Raw genomic sequence first — 25,572 nt, forward strand, 5'->3', positions numbered from 1 at the left:
TACACACAGTGGGTTGACCACACAAAATCTAATATTGTGTGATCTTTTCTTCGTCTGAAAGGCATAAATGATCACACTTCAGACACAGTAGATTGGAACCTTTCATGCAAACTCTGAAAAATGCAGTTTAGTTTTTTCTTTACCATCGGCAGGTACCTTCCAAATCACTGGACATGAAGATGAAGTTTGTCTGCAGCCTATGCTTGCGTAGTGGGCGTGAGATTGAGGCAGATCGGGATGGAAAGTACTGCAATGCAAAAGCTAGGCACAGGTATAATGTGCTTCTTTATTTGCCACAGTGTCGATAGGTGGCATAATGTGCGTCTTTTTGTGATCACTTTGGATTACAGGCATTGTGCCCAATAAAAAAATATTGTTTTTTGGTTTTTTTTCGCATTGTAATGAATGAAAATAAATTATTTTTTAATTGTTTTATTTCACTTGCTTTATGGTTGCTGTAGATACTGTTCTGCTGATCCAATAGTGTTTTGGTGGCTAAGCATGGTTATTTAAGAAATCTCTTTCAGCAGCTTTGCTCATGAATTACTATGGAAAGGCAGGGGTGAAATGACTTGTGTGTATAAAAATAAAATAAAAAGTCTTACTGGTTGATCTTCCATTGTTTGACAGCTGGACAAAAGACAAGCGAGTCCTGCTTGTGATGTCAAAGTCCAAGAAAAAATGGGTTGCCATCAGACCCCTTCCATCAGTTCGATTGTTTCCACAGCAATATGAGGTAAATGTGTGGTTGGTAGCAGATCTAAGGTGTTGTTATATTAAAATAATACTGCATTTTGCAATAGTGGTTAGAACAATGCTTAAAGGAACATGCCAAGTACCATAACCACTACCGCTCACTTTATTGTTTATAGTGATAGAGGTGCTTTGGCTGCCTTCCCAGTGTAATTTGTCAATGTTTTAGAACACTGTAGTGGTTATTATGCTGGGAGTGTTCATTTAAAGGGACACTACAGTCACCAGAACAGCTACAGCTTAATGTAGATGTTCTGGTGAGTATAGGAAGTTCCGGCAGCATTTGATGTTAACACTGTAAGAAAAAGGGTCAAGAATACATGTTTGTGTTCTTGACCCTTTAGTGTTTCGTAAATAATACAATACTTGTACAGCCAATACAAAGAATTGGTTCCTCTGTGATGTATTTGGACAAGGAGGTGGGCTTATGCCTGCAGATATTTTGTCTTATTTTGGTGGTTGGTTTGTTAATTGTGGTTGTAGGCCAGAAATAGAAATCTAGATGGAGAAACCCCTATGCATGTACATGTTTAAGTTTTTGAAGATTCAATTTAATTGTATGTTCATGATGAAAAAGTTTTTTTTGTTGTTGTTGTTGTTTTTTTAATTTTTTTTATTTAGCTGTGATATTTTTGCAATTTCTGCTGGGAGGTTTTTTTTTTGTTTAGTTTTTTTGTTTTTATTTTGTTTTTTCTTCTTCCGCTCTGTATTTCAAATGTTACTTCAACTCCACACTTAATGCCAGCTAAAAAGGCTCAGGAATGAAGTGGTTTCTCCAATGATAAGCATGTGCAGAATTAAATTAGAATCTGAGATCATGTTTTACAACAATACATCACTACTAACTCCACATCTGCATTTTTTTCCTCTTTCACTCAAATAGATCTGTGTTCATGTACAGAATGGGAAGAAGTGTCAGTATATTGGCAATTGCTCGTTTGCACACAACACAGAGGAGAAGGATATCTGGACATTTATGAAGGAGAACAAAGGTTAGACATCTTGTGAATGTAAACATATAAGCGAGAAACTCGGAATTCTAGCATTTATTACATTGTGAGCATTTCAGAACTCCCTACCTTACAGTGAGGAAAAAAAGTATTTGATCCCATACTGATTTTGAGCGCTTGCACACTGACAAATGATCAGTCTATAAGTGTAGTGATAGGTGTATTTTTTTTCATTTTTTTCATTTCTTTATTTTTATTGTGCACGAGAAGGCAAGTAGCAGTCTTGATATGCCACAACAGCAGCAACAGACTATGAGCGAAAACCAGCACATTTTTTAGTACGGCATTCCGATTAGGTTTGCAAGAGTACATTTCTATGAGATGAACAGGCCAAAAAACTTAAAGGAAACCAAGATAAATAATCCGTCTAGATTCAATGGAATGTAACATTAAGAAAATATGCCCCCGCTGTGTTGTATAACAAGCAGAATATGTGAGCACCACAGATTAAAACACCCCAGCTAGCAAATTACATCCACAGGCTATGTGAAGACATGTAAAAGGGGTCTCCACTTTCCTGTTATGGGTATGGTGCAGTGCCACACGACATTCAGCTTGCCCAGTGTCAATATTGGCTGTGAGTTCCCTGTGCCTAGCTGCTGCCGTCTCCGGCCTACTTCCTTCTGAGCGGTCCACATGCTTGCCCTGAGGGTAGGTCTAGCTGATGCTGATCTGCTCTTCACCTTCCTTGAGCTAGGTCAGGAAGGCATTCACCGTCTCGGAAGGGTTTTATGGCGTCGGGCACTGTGGAGCGGTCTTTAACCCCTTAAGGACCAAACTTCTGGAATAAAAGGGAATCATGACATGTCAGACACGTCATGTGTCCTTAAGGGGTTAAGGTGGTGCAGGAGCCTTGGGTTTTCCTGTCACTCAGCTTCCTCCAGAAGGCAGCAAACAGGGCATCTAGCCTCTGTAGGATGTTGGGCACCTCTCCCAGGGGATCCGTGCTACACGCGGCTTCCGCCATCTTGGAAGAATCACACTGGAGCCGTCTGTAACTGCGGAACAGCCACGGAGCACTGATGTAGTAGGGCAACTATTGGGGTGAGGACTGGGATAATCGACAGGAACAGGGAACAGGGCCGAAAGGTGGGGGTCAACGTGTGTCCAGCAACTCGCTGTTTGGGAGAGCGTCCACCTCTCCCAACCGGCTTCAGCACTAGGCCGCAGAAAGCCCCCCGCCGATCACCAGCAAGATGTCAGGGCACTACAAGTAACCTCCGCTCAGCAAGTGAGTAACAGGATTGAATTTAGACCGAATAATTGCCCTGAGAAGCGATGGAATCAAAGGATTTCTTGACTAGGTGAGGAGCTCTAACAGGGACAAACGTTCAAAATCGGCAGGGGATCAAATACTTTTTTTCCCTTACTGTGTATTCCTTGTATGCTCACATCATCCCTGTGTTGTAGAGCCAGTTAAAGTGGTGGATTTGTATAGACCAAAAATAATGGACAATCCATTAAGGAAATTCAACCTTAAAAAAAAAAAAAGTCAACTGTGGTGTGAATTGTTCATTTTTACCTTTGGCCTTGTATGTTATGACATGTCTCTGAATGAAATGATCTTCCCATAATACATTGCTCAGTGTTATGCATGCACCCTTTTTTCATAACTTGCTGTGAGTAGTTGGTTCCACTCCAAACATCCCATTGTTTAGTGCATAAACTCAAGAGTCCATCTTCACAGTGCCCTGCATACTTCTAGCAAAGTCTTCGTAAAAGTCGAACAGATGAAAAGGGGTAGGAGGATTATAAATCTGTTAAAAATGATCTAACCAATTTAACTTAATTGTGTAGACTTAATGAATATTGGGTTCAGCGCGATTGGTGTTGCTTTTATAAGCTTTAGTAACATTTACCACTGCCTCTCAGTAGCATATTTCAGTGCTGTCCACGGCTTTATGAATACATTATAATATAGGGATATCGAGCAGAGTGACTTGCACTGGTATATTTTAATCATGAAAAGATTGTGCAAATGTGCTGTGTGTCACTGCAGTGTTTAACCCTTTAATGGGATGCTGATAAGCCCAAGAGCACTTTAGCTAATTGTATGTCCCAGGTTCATAAAAGGGACAATTTTTAATCTGCAGAATTCTGCACTTTTATAGATGATTTGTGACAATTTGGGAACTGCCCCCCATGGCTGTCAAGCTGACAGCAAAGAGGATTCCTAATTCACTCCCTTTGAATGCGTGTGTGTCTATATATTCACATAAAGTGTCTCTAAGTGTGCTGTGAAGTCTCAAAAAGGTACAACTCGGGGATTTATTTATTTGCCATATGCAAATAACGTCATAGCCATTAAAAAAAAAACAAAAAAAACTGTCTACTCACAATGTTTCAGCATATATTTAGTGGGTTTATTTTTGAGAAACATAAAAATTTCCCATGATTGTATACATATGAGAATCTATTAAGGGCACTTACATTTCAAAGTGATGGGAAAATTGTAAAGTTCAGCAGTAAATTTGTATGATTCATCCCATGATAACACTGAAATAAATAAGCGTAGGCACTCTCTCCGCATGTACCGTACTTCCTTATTTCTAAAGAAACTGTGTAATCATCATGACAATAGAGAGTGCAACGTATAGCTCTCATACTTCAATGATATAGAGCCTTTAGATGATACTGTAGGCCTAAGGAACACTCCAAACAGAGTGTCACCTCCTTGTCGCTTTATAAAAGTGTTGATTTCAAGAGAAACCAGCACTTTTTTTAAACTGGCAAATTTGCACCCTACCTTCTGTCAGACAGCTGGGAGGGTGCTCTTCCTGATTGCTTTGTGCCATAGCACAAACTTGAAGCATATGCTTCTCCCTGGGAGGTATTGCAGATACAGTGCAACACATGCATGAGTCCTGCCACGCGATAATTCTGTGTGAGAATTAGCGGGCTACTTGGGAGATTTTCCATTCTGAAGATCTCCCGGGAGGTTGAACAGAGCTGCATTGTGGGACAATCTCACCAACTAGAGTAGAGGTCAGGAAACCCTTAATTTATTGATATAGAGAGGAAGAGGGTTCAGAAGACACCTAAACACTCCATTTTTATACATCGACAATGTGAAACATACAGATTGCATTTCATTGCCTTCTGCCCACAAGTCGGATTAAGAAAAAAAAAAAAGAAAAGTATTCTGGAGTGGTTAATTGATTATAGTACATAAAAAATATGTTCTCAATAAAATGAGAACTGTTTAGAAAAATCCCTCTCAAAATCATCTTATGATCTGATGTTATGTGGTGTACCCCTCTGCAAAGAACGGGGGAACCGAAGCCAAAATACGTATCCGCTGTTGCCAGTTATCTTTCTGAAAGCTTTCTGCATGTTATGTGCATCCATGGAAACATTTGTTGGTGATACCTAATATGAGACACTTGGGAGTTGGGATGCACACATCCCGGGGCCATATGTCATTCCCCAAATGTATTGAATTATTTATTTATTTTCACTCCCTTTTTTTTTTTTTACATTTTGTGTCATAACCCTGTGTTGAAGATTTTAGATTTTTTATTTTTTTATGGTTATTTAGAGAGTGTACTCCATGTTTTTTTTGTTTTTTATCATTGCAATGTATTATCATGCTGAATCAACCTTGTCTCTCTCTTTTAAGTCCTGGATCTCCAACTGATTTTTGACTTGACCATGAAGAACAATTGCTCAGCAGACAAAGCTGCAAAGGGGGCATCAGCACCTCAGAAGGAAACAGAGAAGCAGATCTTGATGCCCACCGATTACGCAGATCTTATGGTAATTTTCCTAATGTTCCACCTGTCTATACTGTAAGGCAGGGCATGCAAACTTTAAACCAGGAACACGGGCAGACTGGTTGAATATAAGCAAGGTATATTTAAGATGTATGCATATATCGCTTAAGTATATTTGGGACAGAAGTTAAAATAATCTGAAGAATTCTAGAGTAGTGGATTCCGACAAAGTTCTCGAAGCACACCAAAGATCTAGTTTTTCTCAGTATCCTCCCTGGAACAGAATTGGGAAATGCAAAATGATGGGCTGTTATTGTTTCGTAGAGAATAATTGTCACTTCCTTAACTTTAGCACAGATTAATTACTAATTAGAACATAGCTATTTCTTGTGTATGTGTTTTTTTTGTTAACAATTATATTCTATCTTTTTAATTTACATGGCAACTGGCAACTGCGATCTGAGTTATTCACTGAGTGCAAGTAACGTGAGGGAGCTTACCGCAACCTATTCCTCTTTGGGAGGTGCAGACCACATGCTCCCTTACTACTATATTGAGGTGGTGCTGGGCCAGGCATGGATATCCTACTGTTTTTGGTGCTGCAGAGTAAACATTTACACCGTAACCATGGTGCATATACCCCCAGGGACTCGTGAATCAGGGCAATAGAAAGCATAATGAGGGCAGAGCAGAATACCTAATTTGATTAGCTATTAGTCCATATGTTTCAGCAAAAGGAATGGCCTGGATGCATTTATAGTCCTAATAACAGCCATACTGTATTGATGTGTGCTGTGGCAAATTGAACTTTCTTAATACATGACCATACCGTGATCGGAAAAATAAATTTTGAGAGTGGAGCAAATGTAGTATTTACAACCTGGATTTAAATCCTATGCACAAACCAAATTAAGTGATCGTTTAGAGAGAGTCGGATATATATACATATTGTGCTCTCTAGAAAAAGCGGTTCTGTTGCTTGTAATGTAGAGTTCCAATAGTATGGCACTATATTTAATAAACATTGGTGCCCATTCTAATGAACCTGAACAATTCATCCAGCAGAGTCTAATATTCTTTTCTTTCTCTTTCATCTCTTCCGTTAAAGGCTGGATTTCACTGCTATCTGTGTGGCAAAAACAGCAACAGTGAAAGGCAGTGGCAGAAGCACATCCAGTCTGAGAAGCATAAAGACAGGGTTTTCACACTGGAGAAAGAGGAAAGTACCTGGAAGTTCCGTTTCCCTGCCGGAGAGTTCAAGCTGTGTGAACGGTGAGCCTACGCACTCTTACACAATCTTTCCTTTCATAAAGGACTTTAACACCGCTTCCCAAACCGTTTCAAATTATCATCATATTGGCAAGCTATAGTAAATTTAGCTGTAATGCTAAAGATCAGACTTTTTTTTTTTTTTTCTTTGACATTGCATTGCTTGTTTTTACATGCTCCGTAGCCATTTCTTATTAGAACATTAAATAAAAGTAACTGAGTTCAGTAATTCCCATTATCTCATTGTCCAGATTAGAACCGGTTGTTAGTAGTGGTTGTTGATTTTGAATCAAAATATATATGTATTAAAAAAACCATATGCCAGCTATGCATCCCATGCTTAGATTACTTATTATGCTAGTATTATTTAAATCGAAAAGTGCTTGGGAGTGAAAGGGTTAAGGTGTAGTGTGTGTACGTTTCCTGCTCAGGGGATCAGTTTATCCATTGATCCTCCTGATCTGCTTAATTTACAAAGTCATAGTCTTGGTTACTGGGTCACCAAAGCATTTATTGTTTATCATGTTTTGTGCTGGCAAGTAGACCCATTATTTTACTTGTAGTAAATAATTTTACTAATAATAAAGTATGTTCCCTGTGAAAGAGCTGCTTGATGCCAGAGAGCCACATGGGACTACCTACAATTAATTGATCAATCCCATCTTCTCTTCTGCCCTCAAAGTATCAAAGATCAATTCACCCTGGCGTACATAATGCTTGATATTCAGTTAATGATTTATTTTACCAGCTACCTTTCAGACCAAAAACAAATGGTGTATTGGCTTTTTTTTTGTCAATTGCTGGATTGGTTTTGAGCAATTTAAAGGGACACTATATTCATCAAAACAACTTCAGATTAATGAAGCAGATTTTGTGTATATATCATTCCTCTGAAATTACACTGCCAAATTAGGAGTTAAATAACTTCTTTTTTTTTTCTCTGTTTATACAGCCATAGCCACACCTCTCCTGGCTGTGACTGACAAAGCCTGCATGAAAACAAAATGGTGTCATTTTTAGTCAAATGTTACTTTGAATGTTTTTATCTCCTGCTCAGTAAATTGAGTGTTAATTGCATACAGAAGGCTCCTGCAAGGTCTAGCAAGCTATTAACAGAGCAGGAGAAAAGAAAATTGAAATTAAACATAATTAGCAATAGGAAGTGTAAACTTTAGATGACCATATACAGCAGGGGTAGTCAACCTGGTTCCTACCGCCTGGTTTGGGATTTCAGGTGGGCGGTGGTGGGTTCTGCAGAAAACGCCCAGTGGACCACGATGGCCGTGGACCAAGGCCGGCAGGGGAGATCATTTCATCTCCCTTGCCGGCCCATGCAGAGCCAGTCTTGCTGTAATCACTTAGTTCCAGCAGAGGGAGGGAAGGGCCTGGGAGGCCCTGTTTTCCTCCCGCGAGCAGGCTGGTCAGAGCATTGCCGCATGTTACCATGGCAACGCTCAGATACAGCCCTGTGCTCACAGTAGGACAGGAGAATAAGCCTGCAGCTGGAGGAGCTGCAGGCTAAAGTGAACATGCCACCACTGAACCACCAGGTCTGGGAGGGGGAGGCATTAAGATAGATTTTCACATCTCACCCACCTACACACAGCATAGACCCTATGCACCCTTCACACACTGCAACACACACACACCACCTCACAAACACACACAGAAAAAAAAGTAGAATAGAAAATAAATAGATACATTTAAGTATGTATTTAAAAAAAACAAATAATCGCACTTGCGCTATAAAATTAGTTACTGCGGCACTGGTGAGCGGTAAGGAAATGTTACCATCAGCAAATATACAAAAGGGGCGGTAGGTATTAAAAGGTTGACTACCCCTGCTCTACAGGAAGTGTTTAAGAAGGATGTGCAAGTTAACTTTTTAAATGGTAAAGAATTAGACAATGAGATTGCAGGTGCATGATCTCTTCACCAAAACTGCTTTATTAAGCTACATTTTTTTTATAGTTTATTAGATTAAGGGGTTATAGTGTCCCTTTAAAGCAAATTAATGATAATGATTAATGATCATTCACACACTTTAGTTTCCTAAAGTGTCCTTAATGTGGCTTTCATGTCCTCATATGTTGTATGATGTCTAGAATAGGTGCTGTTTACATTGTAGGACTGTAGTTTGTATCATGCCCATAAGCCATTGGTTTTATGTGATCCCGTGTGTTTTCATTTGTGAAGAATGACCATTCTTTACTGACTTCATGTTTTAGGTACGAAGAGACCAAGAGTTGTCCAAATGAGGCCAATTGTCCATTTGCTCACGGCCAGGAAGAACTGAAAGAATGGCTGGAGAGAAAAGAATTCTTGCAACAGAAGGTTACCAAAGCACGCAAAGACATGCTGCTGGAGCAAAGTGACTCTGACTTTGGCAAATACACTTTCTTGCTGAAGGATGTGCCTGACGAGTAGGGGACAAGGGGGTTAGGGATTCTGTATGGAGTGAAGACAAAAAGAAAAATGCATACTCCCTCCAGAACACCATCTCTTAAGATACTCCCCTTCCTGTTGAATTTCATGTCTTAATGTCCCATCACAGATCTTTACAGCAAACTTCATTCGTGTGACCTGATGTCAACTTTTTAAATGTATTGCTTATAAAAATGTCACCCTGCAGAGAATCCATGAATTTAACACAGTATAACACACATTTCTGCAGTGTGCATTTTCTATAAGCTTTTCAACAAAAAGGTATTCTTCCATCTCTGGGCTGCAAGCCAGCAATTAAATCATTTTTATGAAAATTCAGATCAGTGTTCTCTTAGACTTTAACAGTGCAATTTGTAATTCTGTAGATATTTGGTTGATCACAAGTATTCATTTTATGTGGGCATATATCTATGCACTTTGTAACCTGTCAAAATCCCTGACACCACGGTGTAATTAGGTAAGAGTGCTAGCTTAAATTACTAGCATATTTATCTTTATCTACAATGTCCTGCTATTGTCTGTCTGACATATATGAAGCAGAGTCATTGACTGGGCTGCACATGCTCGTATTGCAATAACATAATGTGTTGTGCGATTGACTGTGACCTGGTGAATAATATCACATTTCCTAAATCAAGTGGACCAGTCACCAGGAATTCAAAGTGAATTGGAAATTTAAGGCCAAAGTAGCTGAACTGGTAGCCAATTAATCCTTTGCATGCCAAATCATTTGTGCATTAGCAAATTATATTTGAAGTATTATGAAAATCTGGTGTGCTTGTGGCCTTTGAGGGCTAGAGTTCAATGCCCCTGCCTTATAACAACCATGGTTTAATCTGAATGCCTGCTATTTTCTTGTTGGCCTGTGCATGTACGGCTTGGAAGCACTCTACTGGATTGGCTTTTTGTGTTTTGAAAAAAAAAAAAAAAGGACTAAATCAGTTTTCTCAGAGGAACCAGGTTGTCCACAGAAATACCTATTGCACTGAACAACTGTAGAGCCAATTCATGTGTATGAAATGTAATAAGGTATTTAACCCTAAAGTAATTGTAGAGATCTCATGCTAATTCAAATCCATTAAAGAATGATCCCATAGTTCAGTTTTTATTATTTTTGTTTCACAACTACTACCCCTGGACTAAATATGACCTTTTTTTTTTAGCATTTTTCTTTTTCCATGTTTCACTAAAATGTACGAGCTGAATTCAGAAGTGGGACTGGTCACAGTGTTGTCTGTTTTACAGATCCGTCTGAATAAATAATCAAGAAGACAAAGTCTTGGTGTTGGCTCAAAAGTGTGTTGCATTAACATCAGCTTGAAAAGTCATTAAATATTTTCTTTTAAAAAGTAGGGGGCTGTTTTTATTTTACCATGAAATAAAAAAAAATCTGCATTCCGATGTGACCACTATTATGTATAATGTGTGTTTCCTCTGCTTTGTCCATGCTAGAATAGTCTGTGATTTCCAAACAGATGTGACATTACCCACAAGGTGGATTATTTTTACAAACTCTGTGAAATGCTTTCACTGTGTTAAGTAAAATAATGGTCTTGAGCAATGGTTGTTAACCTCTTGGTTGGGAGCCAAAATGTGGTACGCTTGCTGTTTGTCAATTCCCACTGGTTGAACTAGGCACAGCATATTGTTCTGGCAGCAGTGTTACATTAAATATGGTACTATATGGCAGGACTTTACAAATGTGTTTGGAATCTAGGAGCCAACAAGAAAAAGTTAGGAGGTAGGTTATTTTCTTATTTATTTTTTTTTAAACGAAGTTTCATTTTAAACAAAAAAAATACAATTCTTGAAGGGACACTATAGTTACCAGAACCACTACAGCTTAATGTACAACCACTAGATTTGTTCCTAGTCCAGGGTACAGCTCCTACATTCAGCGTCTCCATGCTCTGCATGGTGGCACTGAGTGTTCCCCATGGAGATATATTGATTCAACGCATCTCTATGAGGAGATCCTGATTGGTGCACTGCGGCATTTTGCCGTGCATGTTCAATAGCCTCCTAATGTTTTCCTAGGGCAAAGCATAGATTTGGCTGAGATCATCAAGATTGATCATTTCAGCCATGGGGGAGGGGCCAGCCAAGACATGACCGTTACAGCGTGGGGGGGAAAAGGTAAGTAAAAAAAAAAAAAAAACCTTTTGCCTTGCGATCGGAGGGGGCCGGTAACCCAAACAGACAGAAACATACTCACACATTTTCTCATACAATCACAAATTATTATTTTTAATTTAAGGCCACCCAGCCTCCCTACCTTTGGGAGAGCTGGAGTGGATCCTTTCCCTGGGGTCTAGTGTGGCAGCTGTAATCATTAAGCCCTTCTTGCTCTGCTCCCTCGCACGCTGTTTAGTAATGCTGGGGCCGTAATGATGTAATATCCCAGCTCCCTGCATCACTAAACCGCTCATGAGGGAGCAGAGCTAAAACCGCAGGAAGCTTACTGCTTCCTTTCCGCCTCCATGCTCCCTGGGCTGGATGCCTCCGCTGACCGGGCTGACAAATGCCGAGGCGCCAAGACAAGACTTCTGGTTGTCGTGGCGACCTGGGGCCTGGGCTTTGTCAAGCCCTGCTGTACAGACACTGTGTTCTCCAGTTAGACTGCTTAGTGTCTGGGAGGGTCTAATGAAGGTATTTTGCAGAATTTATTTTAGAATGTATCCTATAGTACATTTAAGGTGTAACTGTCATGACAAATACCCTGAGGCAGACATAGGACAGACTGGACAAAGTCTGTTAAAATCTAACCTATTCTTAAGACATGTTACTGTTCTTTGTTCCAATGATCAATTTGTAATTTGTTCATTTAAAAAAAAAAAAATTGTATACACTTTGGAGGGGAGTGGTATCACCTTGCTTGAGTGTCTTTTGAGTGGGATATATTCAGTTTTCTTGTCTGTTCTCTTTTCTTCTCGGGCCTCTGCACAAGCACGTTGATGACGTTATTGTTTAGTTTAAAATTTGGTAACTTGATTTTCATTTAAACTACTGTGCTAAATGCACATCTCTGTAGTACAGCCCTAACAAATAAACAGATAAAATAATTAACAAAAAACAAACTATAATTCCTGGAAAACCAGAGAAAAATAGGCAGGCGGATTGGCGCTGTTGGTAAAAGTAAACAAAGCAACTACTCCCAAGTGCCAAATAATCACCAAAAGGCACTATATACACATAACAGAAGATAAGAGACAGAAGTTTAGGGAGGTGCAAGAAATAAAACAGTAAATATACTTATAATCGGTGACTCTCTGGATCAACCTGTTTTTTATTTATGGGATTCAAATACACAACTACATTTTTTTGTCGTCTAATGTGATTTCTGTAGTTTGTGATTTTCCGATTTTTTTGACTGTCTTTCTTTTTTCTACTTTGGCCCAATTTGCAGGAGATCTTAATTCCCACCACACAAAATCATCAGATACGAAGAAAGTCTGCTTTCTGTTCACATAAAATAATTAGAATATTTATACAAATCGAGGGAAAAGGAAGCATAAACAATGTTTGCTTTTTTTTTTTTTATTAAAATGTTTATATTTTTTGTGGTTACATGTTTGGAAGTAGTGTCGCTTTCGAGGTCAACACAACACTTTTTTAATTTTATTTTTTCTCCAGTGATTACAGATTACTACAACAAATGGGTGATATCTGTGAAGTGAGCCTTTAAATTCCTTTTCAGCACATCACTATCTTGTGACTAAAGCGCTAAAATCAAACGTGTTTATGAAGCAAACCCATCCCTTAGTAATAAACTATGGGTTCTTCTTTCTAAACCAGGATTGGTGGAGAATTATATATTTTAAATTATTAAAGCAAAACTGGACTTTTTTTTTTCTCATTTTTTTTGTGCAGTTTATGAACAATACCCTAATATTACATTAAATGTGCCTTGATTGCCTTTTGGAATATTTATTGCAGACAGAGGGAGAAAAAGAAGCCATAGTATGTCTGTCATGGTGTTCTCTTCCTACATTGCTTTCTGCTTGTGGTTTAACTCTGGTTATTGTCTTTGCCGGATATGCCTGAGCTATGACATTGCATATAGAACAGACCCAGACATCGCAATGTTTAAAGGGGAACTCTTTATTCTGATATTTACACCATTGAAAAATACATAGTTTTTTTTTTTCTTTATGATATGCTCCATTTCACTTACATGTCTATTAAAGATTTAATAAACTACATTAATATATATTTCAGACATCACAAAGCCAGGGGAATCAAAAACGGGTATGAATCTACATGGCAAAGGGCTTGTAATATTGTTCTCTTTTCGTCCACAGCACCGTATCTTAAGCTGTAATCCTTGGGTTCTAGCAGCCATTGAGACTTTTCCTGGAACCATCATATTTTAGTAATCAACTAGACTAATATAAACAATAGAAAGGCAAAAGGTCAGAACTAATGGCACAGTGTCAACAAAACCCATAAACCATATCAGGAATTGCTAATGTTTAACCCTTGTTATGATAAGGAGTCAAATTCTTCAAGATTGCAGCAGGTTTATCAGACCTCCGTAACATGTCCAAATGGAACTTTAGGACTTTCTCCTATATCACACATATCTGTGCTACGGAAAGCCAGAGTTTTCCTCACAGTTAGAGGCAAGGGGTTAATCTGGAACAAATTGGTTAGAACAGGAATATTATTACAAATGATACAGTTCATTTAGGATATTTTAACCGCTCGGCAGGTCTTACAATGGGATACAGAGTGATTGCCTGCTAATTACATTGTTAAAGGACCACTATAGGCACCCAGACCACTTCAGCTTAATGAAGTGGTCTGGGTGCCAGGTCCAGCTAGGTTTAACACTTTTTTTCTTTAAACATAGCAGTTTCAACCAGGTTGGTGCAGTCCTGGAGACTCTTCACCGGATGTTGGAAACAAACCTGTGTTTTCTTTATTCTCATGCTATGACTTTAAATGAATCAAGGTGGAAGAGATCCTGTAGTGTCTACATTTAATTCATTATAGCGGTACAGGTTTGGCCCAGTTGCTACTAGCTTCCCTCTATCTGCAATAGTTTGTATGTCAGGCGTACCCCATACCAATTCACTTGCATGGGGTCCCTCATAAATATCTATTAAAGAGCCTGTATAGTAGGTGCAGGCATCTATATTTCATGGCCATGGAATCACTTATACGGTTAAGCTCCTCTCATTACTCCATCACTACTGAGAGTCAAAATAAATTAAGCAATAAATGTTTTGCCTAAGAGAAGATAAGCTCTGGGAGTCTCGGGGAGCTTTTTTGCAGTGCATAGAGATGGTACAAGCAAGCTTGAGGTGCCCCAACAGCAGTCCGCAGGCATTTCCCTCGCTGAACATGCGGGTTTTTGATTAACAGGCACAATTTAGTAATATAAGCAGGCTGAATCAGTTAAGGCAATATAGCATCGATTTAAAGCATACATTTAAGCTGCAAACAGGCTAGGTCTGTTCGTCAGATTGTCTGGTGATAATACGAATTGTACAGGCATATATAGATAGTGAATTACACAGGCTAGCGCGGTTAAGCATGTTTACAGTAGTAATTTAGGTGAGGCTTAGAGGCAACCCTCCGGAGGGAGCAAGACGCTTATGACCGAGTATATAAAATAATCAACTTATGTCTAAATGTTTAAACTATGCAGGTAAATAGCCTCAGTGTGTAAATGCTAAGCTGATATAGGTAGGTAAGCTTCACCAAACTGAACAAGTAAGCAACCACTGGAGATAAGTGGGTTCCAACAGCATTAGATATCATTGTTAGGCATCACGGTGTTAGTTATCACAATATGGCTGCGGTGTATTTCAGAGCATGTTAGGTGGCAAGTGGTACACGAGAGGCTGCTGCCCCCTGTTGAGTCTATGGGGTTGTGAGAGTCTCTGTGCTGGCATGTAGTGCTCTTTCCCCTCTGTCCCAGATCTGGTGGTCACAGGTACTCATCTTTGTGTGGTAGATCTCCCCTTGTCAGGTCCGGTGAGTCCAGCACTTGTCCTATGTGTAGGTGTACATGTGAGTCCACTTGGCTGTTACTCACTTTCATCCCTCGCCTCCTGCTCTTGGCCCCGCCAGGGGACATCCGTTATGGGCAGTAGGTGTTTTTTTCTCCCTGACAGCGGCAGACCGTGATTTCGGCAATTATATTTTGTTTGGGGTCCTCTGGCTTGGCAGGTGATGCAACCACGGCTCATAGAGACTCCCTGGTGTAGAAGTGGGTGGCACAGGGCTGTGATCCTCCGCCATCTTCCGAGGTGAGTCTTGTGGGTTCCGTGCGGCTCAAGCTTTCCTCAGTGGGGACCGGGGGTGACCCCCCTGGTCCAAAGTGGGAGGGGGAAACGGGCCCGGCAAGCGACCCAGGCAGTCGAGATGTGGTAGTCGGGAAGGGACACCCGGCGGTCGTCTACCTCGCTCCCCTCCCGGGTAGGCCGCAGCCCTCAAAGCTCCGTGCTTCCTCCTGGGGACCAGAACTCCCGATCTCGGGGTCTGCTGCCTCTCCCACAGCCGTGGGTATCTCGTGGGCTCGTTTATTGTGCGAAAGTCTGCGTTTCACCGGAGCCTCTCCTGCATGCGACCGGTTAGCATGGCAGTCTGGCCCCGCCCCGGGGAGCTTTATTTTGTTGTGGTTCTTTCTTATTTTTATTAAAAGGATAGGGTGATGGGAGATAGTTTCCAGCAATCCACAACATATGGAGTGCCCAAGGTAGTTTAGCCCTGGTATAGCCTTATTTTCTTAACTAGGGAAACCAATCTCCTACAAAATTTTAGGCAAAATAAAATATAGATTGCTGATTAGAATTGCCATATGGTCAACAACCCCTCAACTATGGAACGTAACCCATGAGTCCAAAATCATAGATGTCACGTCAATTAACCTGACCAGCGGCAACCAGATATGGTTTTACCAGTTACAGTTGAATGTCCTTTTTATTGCCACAAGAAGCAACTATGCTGAGAAATCAGTGGCAAATCCCCATGAGCAAACCATAAGTAGGTCTTCTGACAGCCACTTGCAATTAGTAGGGTTTTATATGTCACCTTTGGTGTAATTCTTTCTCCCCTTGGCTTGTCATTACTGTGCCACACTAACAATATAATACCACATTGATAAACACACAATCACCATTTTACAGCGACCCGGCAACAGACGTCATACTAGATGAATCTTTGATCACTTCCTCATAATCATTGCACCAAAGCACTGATGAAGAATGTGGTTAAATGTAAATTTGGCTTATTAATAATCAGTTTTGTGTGTGGATGGATGGACCTCTTCATTAAAATCATATATTATCTAATAAAGTCTATTGTATAAGTCATCATATTATATTGTATTCTCAGCACTTCTATGAAAATATGTTTGAGATAGCTCCTTCTGTAGAGGAGAAGGTATAGGAGATTTCTCATAACACAAGACAGACTTATACAGGAATATTTCACATGTACGGGTGCCAAAGACAACCTTAATTACATGTTATACCTTATTACATCCAATGAATATCTCACACATAAAGGAGTATTTCATAAAGGTACTGGATAGAACCTTGTGGTGGACCTCTCCTAGTCAGCCAGAGTATTGCCACCAGGGATTTCCTTTCCCCTCCTGAAAGCCCCAGAGTGCTTATAGCTCTCCCTCCTAATCATCAAGACTTTATGCAGGGTAAAACAGACACACTTTATTGGTGACAAGCAGCTTTTTATACAATTGTCCCCAACAGGGGGTCATCATCTACACAATGCATTGCCCAATCCTGGACCCCTGATGTCTGGGACATAATTTACTCACAGTAAGATGATTTAATTTGTGGGCAGAGACCAGGGCACCTAACACACTGTTACTTGAAAACATAACTTCCACTCATAGTATTCCCAAATATCCCTGTGAAGCTCTCCTCCGGAGGGGTATAAACAGTCCAAAAAGCACAGCGATCAGATATACTACAGATTTAGTCATTTGAAGAGAAAGTTTTAGCTGGACTGCAACTATCTTCCAATCTGCTGAACAGTCCCAGATGGCTTGGTGGAAAGTCCCAGTAACAAAAGGTAGCTTCTAATCACTCATGCGCATGGAGCTCCCTTAAGTATTTGGTATTGTTAGGTTAGCGACCTGTTAGGAGGTCCTGCGGCCGAGAGCTTCATCGATGAAGTTTGACGAGACCGCAGCACTTCTGCAGTCCAATCCATAGTTCCATGAAGTTCTTGGGTAGCTCCCGGTCAAGCCCGCTGTACCTTAGAGAGACTTTTACTAGTCCCTGAACATCTTGGAGCACCTGTTTTGGCTCTCTAACTGGGAGGCACTGGAGGAAAGGGATTTGCACAGTGAAAATAGCTATTTTCAGGGAAGGTGGTGCCTGAGTGTCCTGCACCAGTTCATAGTGACCTGGTGGTCCGTCACAAATCTTTTTAGCAACCTGAGTCCCATTACACAATACAAAATGTTAGCTAATAGATGTTAGTATGTGTGCCTACATAAGTGTTTGAAATATTCCCCCCTTGAGAATGATGTAGACCAGTGTTCCAATTAGAAAGCTACTTCTAAAGAGTCACTGAGACTTTAAATGCACCTCTGAAACTTTGTGAATGCAGAAGTGTACCTTCAAAACATATAATTGCTCCAAGCCCAATCTACAGCACCAACCGTTCATATCTTTCAATTGGGCTAGTATATGGCTACGGCGTGTCTCCAGAGCACCGGTTTAGCAGCATCTGGATGCAGGAAACCTCAAAGAGAAATTGTTGTAGAGGTTTGAAACCGAAATGAGGTAAAACCATAGACAGCAATTTAAAATACAAAAATATATTACAAGGTTTGTTGGAAGGCCAGGCAAAGCCTAGCTCATATTTCACATTTTGGTTGAGGAAGTAGATATCACATTAAGGGCTCCATAAGACCTCAGTATGAAAGAAAGGTAACAGTTACCAATCCATCGGTGGGGCATACCTGGTAGAGAATGTTTCATGTCAGCTATTTTATTTTCAGATACACCATTTACAATTCAATTCTCTATGATTTAGAGCAACCTTGTCAAACCTGCGGCCCACAATGAATATCTTTGCGGCGCCGCGAGCTGCAAGTTTGACATGATTACTGTTAAGGCAGAGTAGGCACCTGCTCTCCCCACATTGCAGGTGCCTACTCTGCTAAAATGCCCCCGGCCAGGGGGAGAGGAAGCTGGCGGCAGCGAGGGAGCTCAGTCTGTTCTTCCTGCTCCTCACTGCTCCCTCGCGCATGCCCTCTGTAGTGATGCTGGGTGCCGGAATATGACGTCATTCCGGCAAGGCATCACTAGACTGTGCGTGAGAGGGAGCAGTGAGGTGCAAGACGGAAGATCTCCAGAGAGAAGATCCCCACTGGACCACAGAGAGAGGCCCCACACCTGTTCCCAAAGGTAGGGAGCAATAAATAAAATGATTTGTGAGTGTGTAAGTCTGTCAGTGTGTGTGTGTCTGTCAGTGAGTGTGCAAGTCTGTCAGTAAATGTGTTTGTGTCAATGTGTGTGTCTGTCAGTGAGTGTGTGTTGGTCAGTGTTACTAAGGCCGTGGCTGGACAGTGGAGGACCTGGAGGAGCACGGAGGCACGCAATGCCATGTCACATTCCAACGTGACATCGTGCTCCACCTTCACAGGGTTTCAAGGAGTAGCGGGAGCGCTTTGGCACAGGGGAGCGGATGGCGCCATTGGGGGTATACCAGAGGCTGGACTCCAGAGTTGCTTACTGGCAGCGGCAGTCTGAGTGAAGTCTGCTTGTTGGCTTATGTTTTGTGTTTTGTTTAAACAGGGGCCAGGGTTTAGTAGAGGGGGGTGCTGGGATTTAGTAGAGGGGGGTGCTGGGATTTAGTAGATGGGCGGGTTGGGGTTTAGTAGAGGAGGATGAGGTTTTTTTTTGGGGGGGGGGGGTTATACTGTATTTTTCAAAATGGACTGACATTTCTATGAACATTTAAGTTTGTTTTTTGTGCGGCCCGAATAAAATGAAACCTTGTTTATTTGGCCCGTGCTAGCCTTTCCAAATCAGGAAAAAATCAAATATTTGTAGATGCCCGGTGGACCCAAGTAAATGCCACACTGATTAAAACAGTTTGACTACTTACCAGGGGACAGTGCCCGCCAGACAGTAGCTGTTTTGATGACTAGAGTGACTCTTTAAATTGTGTTTAATCTTTCTGTTAATTTTCAGTTTTCTGTTTGTGTCCAACACCAAACCACTTTGATCACCAGCTGTGTTCCTGATAGTATAAATGCAATGATGCTGACCAGTGACCTTCCTTAGCTCTTAGTGTAATTGCAAGTTTAACATGTCACACATAGTGCTCTCATTAATTGAGAATATGGGTTTGAATTAAATTACCTATGTAAAAAAAAATCCAAAACATTTTTTTTCTCTTACAATTTTCCATTGCAGTCTGTGGGATATGTGATTTTCAATATCCTGATCTATTTATCTCAGGTAATTGAACAGAATCTGCAGAGTGTGGTTAGCCTCTAAAGTTCAGATAGAAAATGTGATTAGCGATTAATAATGTTTATCTACACTGAGTTCATCTGCTTAACTGGTATATGTGGAGATTGGAACAGTGATTTGCAAATAGCTAGTAAAATACCCAATTTCAAGTATTTTTCTATTTTGGTTAGTCTGAACGTTATTCTCTTTTATTTTATCAAACAATTAATAGGCTTCTAAGTGAACTTTAATACATCTAATGGCAATATGCAATCATCATATGCCTTTTTATAGGGACTCTATGTACCATAACAACTACAGATATTAGAGGTTACAGTGCTATGTGTTTGCCTGCCAAACCCCCTGTTTTCTGTTACACTATTTTAGAGTGAATTAACCAAAAACCAGGGCACTCACCATCACCCAAAGTCCCACACCTGCCTGTGATAATGCTGAAGTTTTACTTTACCATTACCTGTCCAAAGCCGCCCAACCTCAGTAGTGATGGCTGAGTGAAGTGGTTATGGCTTTTCTTGTCATCCTGAAGAAACAATCTAATGGACTGAGGACGTTATACAATAAAGTTAGAATCGGGGAAAACGGACATGGGAATTTTGGGGGGATGCCTAATTCGGAAGTCTTCTCCAGCTCAGCTGTTTTTTAACTCTGCTATTTTGGCCTAAATTTTGCAGTTTTGTCTTCCATCATTCATGATATAATCTGTGATTATTCCGCTCAATACACTGCAGGGGTTTTTGCAATCTGACACTTACCCCCGAAATCTGGCATGTTTCACAGCGAATAGAGAGACTCAATTATAAAGGAGTACTGGTTCTGACCTGTTTGGTCATTTGAGTTGTTTTTCTTTCTAAGCTGTGTGTACCTTGGCCAAACCTTGTGTACTGCTAGCTAAACCTTTTCTGCCATCTTCTGAATAGACTTACAGAACCTCATCCAGTGTACTTTGTTCTGGCTGTCGGCCTATCAGAGTACGCTGGGCAGTAGGCATGATTCAAATGCGGCTGAGTGAAATTAAATGATTTGAAAAGATAGAATGTCAATAAAAATTACCAGATTTTACTAATTACATGACGTAAAGTCATGATTTTATAAAGGACACGGAGGCGAGTATTAGGCTTTTCTCTTTCTTTTATTCCTCAGCATCAAAGAAAGGATATTGGTATTTTATATTGGTATTTTAATATAGCAATAACAAAACAAAAATACCCTTTAGGGTTAACCATATAACATTCCAGATATCTCAACCAATGGGATCATTCCTTGTACTATGTCCCCTCATGTGACCTAAGCCACTCCCTCTTTCTAGCTGATGCCGAAGCTGAACACATCAACAGGACAAAACTTCATGAACATGGATATTCTCCGGTAGAGGGTTCCGGTGAGTCTTCCGGTGTAATTAGGGGCAGGGGATGATCCCGGTCGGTCCATCACAGGGTTAAGCTGTAGGAGACAGAGAAAATATGTGGTAAAATATATTCCAAGATCGTTTTTCGTGCATATAAGCCGTACCAGATGTTCAAACGTTAATATCTGAAGACTTTTCTTTCAATCTAGGAAACATTCTGATTAAAATTTAACATTAGTGGTATATCACATTGCATTTGAACATGTAAATCACTCTTACCTGTTTATAGTAAGTTGGGTGGGAAGATGCATGTATGTTTGCTTACCTGTCGTCGGGTGGGCTAATACTCGCCTCCGTGTCCTTTATAAAATCATGACTTTACGTCATGTAATTAGTAAAATCTGGTAATTTTATTAAAGGACACGTAGGCTCGTATTAGGCTAGTTTAAAGCTGTGAGATGATTATAGAGGAGATATGTTCAGTTGGTCGAAAATAGTAATCTTTAAATGTCGATTCTCGGGACCAATCAGCTGTGCGAAGTAGGTCCTCCAGTTTACAACCCGCTGAGAATGCTTTAGAGGCCATAGCGCCTCTTGTAGAATGTGCTCCATATACTGATATATCGATGCCAGCAGTCGACATTATCCATTTCACCCAGCGTGCCAGAGTTACCGTGGATACCGGGTGGTGTGGTCTCCTCAATGCCAAGAATAGGTTGTGTATTGTAGGGTTCCGAACTGACTGGGTCCTTTTTTCGTATTCTTGCAGGCATGCCACCGGGCAGAGGTTAGCGTTGTGAGGAAATGATGGGTAGAAGACTGACGTGGTTTTTGACTTCGTACGTCTAGTGATATTAAACAGGACACCCTGTGGGGTGAAGGACCGCGCATCAAAGTCCAGGGCTCGAACGTCAGACACCCTTTTGCATGAAATTAAGCACAGGAGCATAGCCAATTTAGCGGACACTTGCTTGAGTGTGAGCTCCGAGTTTGGAGGCCATTCATCCAATAAGCGAAGGACTTTATTAACATCCCATAGGGTCGTATATCGGGGTTGTGGTGGTCGTGCAAATTTTATACCTCGTAGGAGGCGACAAACCAACATGTGTTTTCCAGCTGGGAAGCCTTCCCATCCGCTGTGGCCGGCTGAGATCGCCGATCTGTACACATTTATGGTGCGGTAGGCCAAACCTTGATCGTACAGGGTAGTAAGGAAAGTCAAAACGTTATTTACAGGAGCACGTATGGGATCCACGTGTTGTTCCACGCACCAACTACGCCATGTGTTCCAGGCATGAGTATAAGATCGTCTTGTTCCTGGAGCCCAAGCTCCTGCCAGTAATTCCAAAGTTGTTCGTGGAACGTCCGGCAGGGTCCAGGTTCCCCAGAGAGGAGCCACGCTAGAAGCCTGAGGTGGCCTTGTATCAAAAGTGGGTGAGAGTTCCCATCCGGGTCTGATAATATGTCCGTGGTTCCCGGAATCAGTCTGGGCAGGTCGATAGACATTTCCATGAGTGAAGGGAACCAAGGCTGTGCTGTCCAAAACGGTGTTATTAGAACTAGCGATGTACGAGAGCGTTGTAGGTGTAGGAGAGTCCGTGCTATGAGTGCAAAGGGAGGAAAGGCATAGAGCCGGTCGTTTGGCCAATCCTGTAGGAAGGCGTCCACTGCCAAGGCGTCTGGGTCCGGTCTCCAGCTGAAGAATGAAGGGAGCTGAGCATTCAGCCTGGAGGCAAAGAGGTCGATGTGCATCGGGCCCCAGAGTTGTTGGAGGTGTCGGAATATCAAGGGATTCAATTGCCACGCACTGTTGTCTCGTAAATGCCTGGAGTGCCAGTCCGCTACCGTGTTGGAGAGCCCCGGAAGGTATTCCGCTTGTACTGCTATGTTGCGGCTTAGACAGAAATGCCAAAATTCCTTCGCCAGGTTCGTGAGTGTTGTCGATCTCGTGCCACCCAAGTGGTTGATGTACCGAACGGCCGAGATGTTGTCCATGCGCAACAGTATGGAACAATTGGTCGTGTATCCGAGGAGGCTCCGGAGAGCGAATGACCCTGCTAGGAGTTCCAGACCATTGATGTGGAGTTCCTTTTCCTTTGAGGACCATTTTCCACCTGTAGAAGTGGGACCACAACGAGCGCCCCATCCGAGTCTGCTCGCGTCGGATTCTATGATGAGATCCGGGGTGGTTCCGAATACCGCTTTGCCGTTCCACGCTTCCATATGTTGAAGCCACCATGCTAATTCCTCTTTTGCTGCGCAGTCTAGAGGCACAGAATCTGAATAAGATTGACCCAAGCGAAGATGGGTCGTTTTTAGTCGTTGCAGGGATCTGTAATGGAGGGGTCCTGGGAAAATCGCTTGTATTGAAGCGGACAGCAGACCAATTATCCTGGCCAGTTGTCGTAAAGTCAAGACTGGTCGTGATAAGGTCCGCCGAATTTCCTTCTTTATGAGTTTTACTTTTGTGGTAGGTAGGCTGAGCGTTCCGTGAATCGCGTCTATGTCGAAACCTAGGAATTCTATTGATTGTGAAGGTTGTATGACTGACTTGTCCCAGTTGATTATGAAACCCAGGTTTTGCAGAAGGGTCGACGTCCAACGTAGATGTTGGTGCAATAGCGAGATGTCGTGGGCCATGATCAGCATGTCGTCGAGGTATATGATCATACGTACACCTCTGCTGCGGAGAAGAGCTACTACTGGTTTCAGCAATTTGGTGAAGCACCACGGGGCTGAGGACAGGCCAAAGGGAAGGCATCTGAACCGCCACATAGTGTTTTCCCAGTGGAATTGGAGTAAATGGTGACATTCTTCTGCGATCGGTATCGTCAGATATGCATCTTGGAGATCCAGTTCCACCATCCAGTCTCCCAGTCTTAGGAGGTCTCGGAGGCAGTGTATCCCTTCCATCTTGAAATGATGGTATGTGACAAAGGCGTTGAGAGGCCGCAGGTTTATTACTGGCCTCATGCCTCCACCCTTCTTGGGTACTAAGAAGATATTGCTTAGGAACCCGGGGGTGGTAGTGGGCACTTTGTAGATCGCACCTTTCTCCTTCAATGTGCGAACTTCTTCTGATACTAGGGTTCTGTCTTGTTGTGAAAATATAATCCGATGTGGCGCGGAGTGTTGGATTGGGTGTTGTGTGAGTTCTATGCGGTAACCTAGAACGGTCTCTAGTACCCAGGCATCTGAGGTTATTTTGTGCCAGACATCGTGAAAATGCAACAGTCTGCCCCCCACCAGTGATAAGGAATGGGTACATACTGGGAAGTGACTCACCATAAGGCCGGCGGCCATAGGAGGATCCCCTGGGTCCACGTGGGTGCCATGACCTGCCCCTGGTTGGGAAGAATGGCGACTGTGTCCTGGGTTCGGGAGGATGGAACCGTGTCGTGGCGGAGCCTCGACAGACGGCCCCGCTGTCTGCCGGCCCCACCAAAAACCTTTTGCGAGAACACTTGCTTCATATTATGCTGTGCCTTGTCCAGTGCCGTGAAGGTGCTTACATAAGTACCCAGGGTCTTAACAAAGTCGTCTCCGAATAGGAGACCTTTTGCCTGTGTGCCAGGCTCTGAGATTGCCAAATGGATCAATTTTGGCTCAATTTTCATTAAAATGGCTTTACGCCGTTCTGTAGCCAATGCCGTATTGGCGTTTCCAACTAGGCAAATGCCTCTCTGGATCCACCCCCTGATGGCCAGTAAATCAATTGGGGTCCCTTCAGTAAGGGCCGTTTCGACCATGTCGAAAATTTTTGCCATAGGCCCGAGAATGTCAAGGACCTTGTCCTGGCAGTGTTTGAGGGAATAGTCCAATCCCTTCTTGGCCTTCCATCCCGACTTGCCCAAGAACTGGGCGATCTTGGGATCTACCTCGGGGGTTACGCAGGCCATGTCTGGGACCGTGGGGCGTGGGCATTCCGCCCTCAGTTTACTCCTGGTGGCCTTATCAAGGGGTTTTCGCACCCTGGTTGCGATATAGATAGCCACATGGGATGTGGGATACCATTCCGCTGAGCGCGGATTATGCAATGTGTCAGGGTCGAAGAGGGGTTCCCCTTGGGGGTCTAGAACAGCGGATACATCCGCTTCTTGCTCAGCGTCTATCGCTGGATGTGCAGTCTCGCTGCGTTCAGGGGATGAATTATCTGAATACATCGGGTCGATTGCTTCGGACCCATTTGAAGCCTCCTCTGAGTCCGAATCCGAGTCGGACGAATCAGGTAGGGCTTTTGCCCTCTTCCAACTCCGCACCGTTTTTGCCCGGCGGGGGGCTCTCTTACGTGGGGGCACCACGTCCTCAGTTTCAACAGGGCGCAACCTGTCCGTCATATCGGTTTTGGAGGCGACCCCTGTTAGGTGGTGTGATTTGCACGTAGCCTTGCGGCCGCTAGGGACCTTTGGCTTATTGTCAGTGGGTATAGGGGGTGCTGAACCGGGGTTTCTGCCGGATGCCATAATGGCGGTGGAGATTGTATGTGACAGGGTATCAGACATCACTCCCATGGCACTAAATATAGCCTGCGTCACTGACATTCATTGTAGCGTCCAGAAGCGCCTGGAACT

At 42.2% G+C, this 25,572-nt stretch overlaps 1 protein-coding gene across 1 annotated transcript in view; it reads left to right on the forward strand.

Annotated features, from left to right (window-relative positions):
- ZC3H7B (zinc finger CCCH-type containing 7B) overlaps positions 1-10,542 on the forward strand; it is a 77,019-nt gene extending 66,477 nt beyond the window's left edge. The window contains exons 18-23 of the mRNA XM_063426408.1: positions 153-271; positions 631-736; positions 1,637-1,745; positions 5,383-5,519; positions 6,585-6,748; positions 8,974-10,542. Coding sequence (XP_063282478.1) covers positions 153-271; positions 631-736; positions 1,637-1,745; positions 5,383-5,519; positions 6,585-6,748; positions 8,974-9,172 — 834 coding nt within the window. The 3' untranslated portion in view covers positions 9,173-10,542. The remainder of the gene's footprint in view (positions 1-152; positions 272-630; positions 737-1,636; positions 1,746-5,382; positions 5,520-6,584; positions 6,749-8,973) is intronic.
- Positions 10,543-25,572: the final 15,030 nt, after the last annotated feature.

Source organism: Pelobates fuscus, chromosome 7 (assembly GCF_036172605.1).
Source record: "Pelobates fuscus isolate aPelFus1 chromosome 7, aPelFus1.pri, whole genome shotgun sequence".
Taxonomy (NCBI): Eukaryota; Metazoa; Chordata; class Amphibia; order Anura; family Pelobatidae; genus Pelobates; species Pelobates fuscus.